The sequence below is a fragment of the Puma concolor genome, unplaced genomic scaffold (assembly GCF_028749965.1).
Source record: "Puma concolor isolate L17-30 unplaced genomic scaffold, mPumCon1.1.hap2 unalloc_scaffold_34, whole genome shotgun sequence".
In the NCBI taxonomy this organism is placed as follows: Eukaryota; Metazoa; Chordata; class Mammalia; order Carnivora; family Felidae; genus Puma; species Puma concolor.
In genome coordinates this window covers 400,115-410,574 of record NW_028240241.1, presented here as the reverse complement: position 1 = coordinate 410,574, position 10,460 = coordinate 400,115, and the positions used below count along the sequence as shown (strand labels likewise).

The 10,460-nt window shown below is 36.2% G+C and overlaps 1 protein-coding gene across 1 annotated transcript in view; it reads right to left on the bottom strand.

Annotated features, from left to right (window-relative positions):
* Positions 1–284: 284 nt before the first annotated feature.
* LOC147571276 (EF-hand calcium-binding domain-containing protein 13-like) overlaps positions 285–10,460 on the bottom strand; it is a 155,482-nt gene continuing 145,306 nt past the window's right edge. Inside the window, 4 exon segments of the mRNA XM_086696466.1 lie at positions 285–933; positions 1,314–1,424; positions 2,008–2,067; positions 2,736–2,837. Coding sequence (XP_086552592.1) covers positions 872–933; positions 1,314–1,424; positions 2,008–2,067; positions 2,736–2,837 — 335 coding nt within the window. The 3' untranslated portion in view covers positions 285–871.

Genomic DNA, 10,460 nt, shown 5'->3' with positions numbered 1-10,460 from the left:
ACTCATGAATTATTCATTTATTAATTCATACATAAAGGGAGACAGATATAAAGCCTCACTCCAAGGAACCACCAAACAGACCAAATAATGACAGTTCTTAGGCAATAAGGCTTTGAAAGAGCTCCAGTTCCCCTCTGCTCCCTCCAGTGGTTTCCAGGCTACTAGCTTTCACTGCAAATAGAAAATGTTATTTTTCAAGGCTATTACGGAGCTGTAAGACAGAGGATGGGAATAGGGCAAATTAAAATATCACAAAGCTCACTATTCTTACTGAGATTCAGTCTTTTTTCTCTTAAATCCTCCCAGATTGCAGCAAACCTTTGGTTAATTTCCAGTTCTGAAAATGTTAATTTTGACCATTTTTGCCAGTTTGCTCATTGCTCTTATGGAGGAGAGAGTTTTTCGGTGGTTCCTATTCTGCCTTTTATCTGACATCCCCAAGTGAGTTTCTGAAGCTAAAAATAACCTCTGGCAATTGTTGATAGTCCCACTTAGTTATTTTTTTCCAGATGTCCCAGGGAAACTTAAAAGCATAAAGAAAATAAGCAAATAAAAAACTAACTACATGTTTTTCATTGGTACACAGTAGTACTTGAAAATTAAGGAATGATTCAATAAAAATATCTTTTGGGGAAAAAAAAAACTCACCCTATCAGAAGGGTATAAAACCCATGGCAAAGACATAACTAAATAGTATATGAATCATGTGAAAAAAAATATTTTTTCAGGTAAGAGGCAGTATTCAGTAAAATGTTTCTAGGTGATATTGCTTGACCTCAGTGGATTGTGCTCAGCTAAATATATTCTTTTTTGGTTTATTTAAAGTGGGGATTACTTTGTGATGCATCACACTTCAATCCTAATATTTTATTTAATACATACAATACTGACCTTGAATCGTGAAGTCTGGTCCAAGGATATGATGATCCATGCCTATATAGAAGTGGCAAAAATGTCATTCATATTGGCTGAAACCAAAGCCCTTGTTCCTGTGAAAACTACTAACCTGACTGAGGCCCCAGCAACATTCTCAGCCTCTACTAGAATACTAAGAATTGTGATACACTAGACATTAAGTTCCTTGGGTCAAGGACTATGTCTGTATTTCGTGGTCATTGTATTTCTGGCACTGAGCAGAATACATGCTATATAGTGCTCAGTAAATATTTGTTAAATAAACGAATAAGTATCAACTTTAGATTAATATATTGAGAGAAAAAATAATTCTTATTTCAGCTACATAAGTCCTATAAAAAATGTCAGCTGCAAAACCCAAATTTTCATGAAGGCATAATGATATCTAAATCACTCACCATCAACTGGTACATCTGAAGCATCTGAAGCAACTCGTACATCATTAAGTTCCTCAGCTGTAAGTCTGATTGCCATGTTTTCAAGAATAGAGTCAAGGTCATGGTCATCATCTTGCAACCCAACAAAAGAGAAAGATACGAGGATATTAAAATAAAAATCAAAATATAATATAAATTCCTAATGTATGGTGGTATCAATTTCATCATAAAAAAAAGAGGCTAAGGACATTTAAATTTTTAAAGAGAAATACTAATGGACTAAAATTATCTATTCATTTATACCCAAAATATCCCACACTGAAGATAAGCTTACATAACACAATACATCAGAATAAGGCTGAGACACCACTCAGGTTAATTTTAGCAGCAAAAACTGCAAATATAATAGTTATTTTTTATATAAACATTTATACAAGGAGATTCAGTTTGGTCACTGTATTTCAAGATATACTATCTTAAATTTTTATAGCTGGGCCTAAATTTTATTATTTCCACATCAAAAATCTAGGTAAACCTAAATATTTAGAACACCTTTTAAAAACAAGACAGAAAATTATTTAATCAGTAGGAACATATGTGTGTATTAAAACTAATCATGGAAATATATATGAGAATGGCAGGGGGCAATATTTAATAAGAAAAAAAGCAAAACACAAGAGTCTCAATCTGACATCTTTATTTGAATCTCACTCACCTTTTACATCTTCTGCACAATTCAGCAAACTAGTCTTATATATTTTTCTACTAGCTGTAGCTGCAAGAAACACATAATTTAGGTCATAGAGAAAATATCTAGACATGCTAAAACAATATCAAATATCCAAGTTCAGAAATATACAGCATAAAATAATTTGCTCCTAAAATTTACCTAGTATCTTCTAGAAATAATAAAACAAAAAATGTAAACGAAATTCTTAATATGGTAAATCAATTCTTTAGCACCTGAGACAATTATTAATATTTGCCAGGCCAAAGCAAAAACACTTCCTTATGTTGTGTTTTTTCTGAGTCCACATTTTTCCCCCTCTACTAGTAAGGATAGTTCTACATCTCTCCTCGTCCTCCTCCTTTGTCCTAGAGGTCTTAACCCAAGGCATCTCAATGGAAGGAAAAATAACTATCAATATTCCTTAGTCCAGATGGCAAGACTGATGATTGATGAGCCTCTTGATTTTGACATATTTTTAAATGGCAATTTATGTATTCCTAAATATGAAAAATAATTATCTTTAGAATTATGGATATTTTTAACTCTAACTTCTAAGTGATCTAGAATAAACATGGAGATTTGGATTATACAAAATTTGTAGGCTATAATTCTAATTCCCTCAAGATTCTACCTGATACTTGCAATGGCTGAACAACTCCCTGGATGACTATATTAACTCTCTTGAAGACTATTCTGATATTTGAAATGCCCACCATTAATTGGAAGTAATTTCTTTAGCTCCGAATGCTCTGGTGAGGACTCTATCCCCATATTTTGCAAGACATTTTCCAGGTCACTGAGGTCAACTTCTCCTCCTGCAGAACAAAAGAAGTAGAGAAAGATGACACTTTAAAAAATAGCATAATTTCCAGTTATTAAAGAGAAATAAAGCATAATGATACCTGCTAAAAAATAAGCAGTCAGCTACAGACACAAAATGAACAGTGTTTCTTTAACACTGGCAAAAGAGATGCTCCCATAATAATGGTTATAAAGTAATATTTCACAATTGAATAAGGTTCATATAACTTAAAAATTATTAGAATAATAAAGATGATCGGTACAAATAACTTAATATAGGGTATGGAAATTAAGCTAGAAATCAATAGCAAAAGCTACTAGGAAACTCCCCTAACTTTGGAAACTAAAGAATGCCTCTCTAAATAAATCATGTGTCAAAAAAATAAACCAAACTGGAAGTTAGAATATTTTGAATTGAGTAAAAATAATAATATTACATATTAAAACTTAAAGGATATGGTAAGGTTGTGCTGAGGGAAATTCACAGCCTTAAATGCATGTAATAGAAAAGATGAAAAGATCAATAACCCAAGGTTCTATCTTAAAAAGTTAGGAAAGAACAGCAAATTAAACCCCTCAAAAGGAGAAGAAAAGTTCTAAGGACAAAAGCAGAAACTACTGAAATGAAAAGCAAACTTTAAATAAAATCAATACAGCCAAATGTTGGGTTTTGGAAAGACCAACAAAAGTGATACATACCCGCACTAAGACTGACAAAGGAAAAAAAGAGAGAAAGCACAAAGAATAAATATTTCTAATGACAAAAAGGACATTACTAAGAATAGCCAAGAAGAGTTTAGAGAAGTAAATAAAATTGGGAGGATTTATGCTTCAGATATCAAGACAGATTAAATCTACATTAAAAGAGTAGGTATACTGGTGCAAGGACCAGCAGATAGACCAAAGAACAAAAAGAATAAAAAGTCCACACGTTTATTATCTTTGATTTATGAAAAAGCTAGCCTTACATTAAAGTAGGGAAAGGATCATCTTGTCAATAAATGGTGAATATCCATTTAGAAGAAAAAGGGACCCTTATCCCACATCATGTAGAAAAATCAATTGAGTGGATTATAGATCTAAATGTGAAAGGAAAATAATAAAGCTCCCACAAGATAAAATAGGAGACGTTTTCATGACCGCGGTGTATGGAAGGATTTCTTCAACAGGCTCCCAAACATTCTAACTATAAAAGAAAAAAGGTTGACTAATTCAACTACGTGTCAAAGAGAAACTTTTGTTCATCAGAAGATAAAATACAAGAGGAGACACCACACAGCACTGCCAATGCCCCCGCGGAGAAGCTGAGATCACCACCGAATTTGAAATATTTAAAGTGGATTCAAAATTGTTTCAGTAATGCAGACAATTAAGTGCGTTGTTGTGGGTGACGTTGCTGTTGGTAAAACATGACTCCTGATATCCTACACAACAAACACATTTCCGAGGATGTACCGACTCTTGGTGACAACTATGCAGTCACCATTATGATCGATAGGGGGCCATACACTCTTGGACTTTCTGATACTGCGGGGCAAGAGGACTATGACAGATTACAACTGCCAAGTTATTCTACAAACGTATTTCAATGTATCTACGAATACATTTCTACAAATGTATTCCAGTCTGTTATTCAGTGATCTCTGCCTCCTCATTCGAAAATGTGAAGGAAATGTGGGTGCCTGAGATAACTTACCACTGTCCCAAGACTCCTTTCTTGCTTGTCGGGACCCAAATTGATCTTAAAGATGACTCCTCTACGACTGAGAAACCAAGAACAAAGAGAAGTCTATCCCTCCGGAGACTGCCGAAATGATGTGAAAAGCTGGCCCATGACCTGAAGGTGGTCAAATATGTGGCGGGTTCTGCACTCACAGAAAGGCCTAAAGAATGTATGTGACGAGGCAATATTGGCTGGCCTGGGGCCTCCAGAACCAAAGGAGAGCTGCTGCTATGAACAACTCTCCAGAGCCCTTTCTGCACTGCTGGTGTCAGCATTGTACTAAAAGCAATGTTAAACTAAAGATGAAAAATTCAAATTCATTTCTGCAATAATGACAAGTGCCTTGCACCTACAAACATGCACTTGTGTGAGACAAGGCCCATAGGTATGATTCCCTTCCCTTTCTCAATATTAGTTAATTCAGTAATTGTGTATTGTCAGAAAGGGATTAGTACTAGGTTTTTATCTTGTTGTTTCAAAAATATTTTTTTTGTTGTTTAAAAGCAAGGCATGCTTGTGATGACTCTGTAATTGACGAATTTGGGTTGTTAAAGCTACTCCCAGGCTCCATCCACTCTCGAGTTGCAAATATTTATGTGCCCAACATGAAAGCAGCCAAATCCATAAAGCAACTATTAATAGATATGTAAAGGAAGAAATTGATAGCAATGAACTAACAGTAAAGGACTTTAACATCCCACTTATACCAAATATATAAAGCAACTATTATTCTGGAGAACAATCTGGGAAATCCAGTTTTTTTCTTTTACCTTTATTGGCGGGGAGGAGAGAGTATGTGGGCATTTGTTTTTATTTAGTCATGCTTTTTAAATTCATTAGCCACTGGACAGCTCTTAGGGGGAAGAGGATGGACTGACTCCACATTCCATTTCCTAGATCAAGTTTAGAACACTTGTCCCCCACCTGGTGCTCTTAGGAAGGAGTATAGTAAATGCCTCATTTAATAACATACTCATAGTTAAAAGTTGCCTTTTCTCTCCACCCATGAGTAGGCCCAGTACTGGATGAAATTCCTGAAAGTAGGGAGAACCTGTCTGGCCCCTCCTCTTTTCTAGGATGTACTCTATATGTGACTGTGACTTTCAGGGAAATTTGATTGCCATATGCTATTTTTTTGACGTTACTTTCTAACTTCTTTCACTGATAAATGAAGAAAAGTGTTTTGGGGGGTATTTTGAAATACATCCAATGGATTGAGTGTGTAATTAAAAAACATTTTTCCCTATCAAAAAAAAAGACGATAAAATATAAGTGAAAAGTCAAACTATACAGCAAGATATTTATAGTTTATATAACCTGCAAGGGACTTGTATCTAGAGTACATTAAAAAAAAAAACAAACAAACAGGTAAAAGATAAACGAAAAATGCAATAGGAATTTCTGGGAAAGATGGCAAGGTAGGAGGATCCTAAGCTCATTTGTCTCATGGATACCCCTCGATACACCCATATCAGTGTAACCAACCCAGAAAATAACCTGAAGACTGTCAGAACAGACCCCCCCCAGTTAATTGAAGAGAAGAGGCCACAATGAAAAGAATGGGAGGAATAATGGAGATGTGGTTAGAACCAGACCCCCAGGAAAACCAACCACAAATGTGAGGGACGCCACAAGCACGGAAAAGGGAGAGGAAGAGATCTCCTACCAGGCACCCCAGACATGGGTGACCTGCACTGTAAAGACAAACCCCCATAATATTTGGCTTTGAAAGACAGAGGGGCTTAACTTTTTTTTTTTTTAACTTTTACAATCACTGGAGCTTAACACCTAGAATTTTAAAAATCAGTTGGCTTGGCTCTGGGAGAGCTGGAGGGCAAGAGGAAACAGTCTCCATCCTTAAAGAGACAGCATAACAAACAGCCCTGCAGGGATCCAGCATAGAAGTGGCAGTTTGAAAAGTGGCTGGGATATAGAGAAAGGAGATTTATTTACTAATCTCAGAACTTCTCCTGGAAGGGCAGGGATCTTTAGGAGACTTCTCCAAGAATAAAAGACCTGGCAGGCACCATTTCTCTCCCCTACCCCCACCCTAATCCAGATACCCAGACAGCTGCAGGAACCAGCTGGAACACTTGCCATGTAGCTTGCTAACACCGCTTGACCCACCCCTGCATTCTCCTGCAGACTGCCCCCTCCAACCATCCCCACTGGGCAGGAGTCCATCCAAAGCAGCACTAGATGCCTCTCATTTTGTAAGCAGCAGGCAGCTCCAACACTGTCCAGGACCACTCCCAAGTGACTCTTGCCCTGGGAGAGGGAACATAATCACACACATCAGTTTGACTATATTCCCAGCTCTGGGATGGGTACAGACCTCTGACTGCCAGCTCTACCCACCAATGAAGATCTCACAGCGGGCAGCAGAAAGTGAGCACCCTGATGTTTGGTGCAACCACAGCTCTGGCAAATGGGGTGAGGGCAGGCATCTGGTCTGACCCAACTCAAGCCCAAGGTGGCCCCAGACTGGCCCTTTAGCATCACAGGGACCAAACCTTGTCCACAACAGGCAAAGAAGGCCATTGCAGATGACAACTGATGGCAAACATGACTCAACAATCACAGCCCTAGGGCATGCAACACCCAGAGAAGACAGCTGAAATGCTAGTTTTTGGTGAACAGGGGACATTACACAACAGGACACTACAGGGCCTCTTCTTCATAAGACCGCTTTTTTCAAGATCAGGGACATAGCTGACTTTCCCAATACATAGAAACAGACACAGGGAGTTAGACAAAATGAAGCTGCGGCCTATGTCCCAAATGAAAGAACAGGTCAAAATCACAGCAAAAGAGCTAAATGAAACAGAGATAAGCAATATACCCGATAGAGAATTTAAAGTAATGGTCATGAAGGTACTTACTGGATGTGAGGAAAGAGTAGAGGATCATAGTGAGAAATTCAACAAAGATATGAGAAAATACAAAAAAAGAACCAGAGATGAAGAACTCATTAACTAAAATTAAAAACACACTAGAGTGAATAAATAGTAGACTAGAGGAAGCAAAAGAACAGATCATTACTGAAAGAACAGTAATGGAAAGCAACTAAGCTGAAAAGGAAAGAGTAAAAGAACAATATAAAATGAGAATAGAGAACTCAGTGACACCATCACATGTAATAACATTAGCATTATAGGGATCCCAGAAGGAGAAGAGAGAGAAAAGCGGCCAGAAAAGTTTGTTAGAAGAAATAATAGCTGAAAAATTCCCTAATGTGGAGAAGGAGACAAATCAAGATTCAGAAGACTCTGAGTCCCCAACAAAATAAACCCAAGGAAGTCTACACCAAGACACATAATAATTAAAATGGCAAAAAATAGTGGTAAAGAGAGAACTTTAAAAGCAGCAAGAGAAAAAAGTTATATGCAAGGGAAACTCCTTAAGTCTATCCGCTGATTTTTCAGAAGAAACTTTGCAGTCCAGAAGGGAGTGGTATGATATATTCAAAGTGCTGAAAGAAAACAACCTGCAACCAAGAATACTCTATCCAGCAAGGCTATCATTCAGAATAGAAGGAGAGACAGAGTTTCCCAGACAAACAAAAGTAAAAGGCATTCCTCACCATTAAACCGGTCTTACAAGAAATGTTAAGAGGAATTCTTTGGAAAGGAAAGGCCATAATCAGGAGCAAGCAAATTAGGAAAGGAAAAAAATTCACGGGGGCATACAAACATAACCAAAGTGGTAGATCAATCACTTATAAAACCAGTATGGAAGTTAAAGCACAAAAGCAGTAAAATCAATTATAGCTATAGAAATCAGTCAAGGAATTCACAAAATAAAAGGAAGTAAAATATGAAATCATACATATAAAATGTGTGTGTGGGGGGGGGGAGGGGAGAAATTTAGTGCTTTTAGAATGGGTTCAAACTTAAGCAACCAGCACCTAATATAGGCTGCTTATATGCATAGGATATTATATATAAACCTGATGGCAACCACAAATAAAAAAACGTGTAATAGATATGCAAAAAACAAAAGAAAAAGATATTGACGCATATCACTAAAGGCCATCAAACCACAACGGAAGAAAGCAAGAGAAGAAAGGAACAAAGAAGAACTACAAAAGCCACCAAAAGCTACTAGAACCGATAAATGAAATCAGCCAAGTTACAGGGTACAAAATCAATATACAGAAATCTGTTGCATTTCTACACATTAATAATGAAGTAGAGAAAGAGAAATTAAGAAAACAATCCCATTTTCAATTGCACCAAAAATAATAAAATATTTAGGAGTAAATTCAGCCACAGAGGTGAAAGACCCATACATTGAAAACTATAAAATATTGATGAAAACATTGGAAGATGACATAAACAAATGGAAAGATATTCCATGCTCATGAAGTAGAAGAACAAATACTGTTAAAATGTCCATAGTATGCAAAGCAATCTACAGATTTAATGAATTCTCTATCAAAATACCAGTAACAAATATAACAAATAGTCCTAAAATTTATACGGAACCTCAGAAACCCCGAACAGCCAAAACAATCTTGACAAAGAAGAACAAAGCGGGTGGTATCACAATTCCAGATTTCAAGTCATACTACAAAGCGGTAGCAATCGAAACAATATAGTACTGGTATAAAAAGAGACATATAGACCAATAGAAAAGGGTAGAAAGCATATAAAGCATATTTAGGCATATAATCCACAATTATATGGTCAATTAATCTTTGACAAAAGATTATACAATGGGAAAAAAGACAATCTCTTCAACAAATGGTGCTGGGAAAACTGGACAGCTACATATAACAGAATGAAACTGGACCACTTTACACCCCACACCAAGGGATACTAAAATGGATTAAAGACCTAAATAGGAGACTTACTGCTATAAAAATCTAGAAAAGAGCACAGGCAGTAATTTCTCTGACATTGGCCGTAGCAACATTTTTTTCTAGATATGTCTCCTGAGGCAAGGGGAATAAAAGCAAAAATAAACTATTGGGATGCCATCAAAATAAAAACTTCTGCATAGCAAAGGAAATAATCAACAAAATTAAAAGACAACCTATTGGATGGGAGAAGATATTTGCAAATGATGTATCTGATAAAGAGTTAGTATCAAAATGTATAAAGAACTTACACCAAGTCAACATCAAAAAGCCCCAAATAAACCAATTAAAAAATGGGCAGAAGACACAAGCAGACATTTCTCCAAAGAAGACATACAGATGACCAACAGACATGTGAAAACAAGCTCAATATCACCTATCATCAGGGATACACAAATCAAAACTACAATGAGATATCACCTCACACCGGTCAGGATAGCTAAAATCAAAAACACAAGAAACAACAAGGGTTGGTGAGGATGTGGAAAAAAAGGAACTCTCGTGCACTGTTGGTGGGAATGCAAACTGGTGCAGCCACTGTGGAAGACATTATGGAGAGTCCTCAAAAAAATTAAAAATAGACTACCCTATGATCCAGTAATCACATTACTGGGTATTTATCCAAAGAATACAAAAACACTAATTCAGAAGGATATGTGCACCTCTATGTTTATTGCAGCATTATTTACAATAACCATACTATAGAAGCAGCCCAAGTGTCCATCAGCTGATGAATGGATAAAGAAGATGTAGTGTGTGTGTGTGTGTGTGTGTGTGTGTGTATATATACACGCACATATATATATATATACACACACACACACACACACACACATACACATACATATATATAATGGAATATATATATATATAATGGAATATATATATAATGGAATATATATATAATGGAAATTATATATATAATGGAATATATATATAATGGAAATTATATATATAATGGAATATATATATAATGGAATATATATGTAATGGAATATTATTCGGCCATAAAAAGAATGAAATCTTGCCATTTGCAACAACATGGATGGAGCT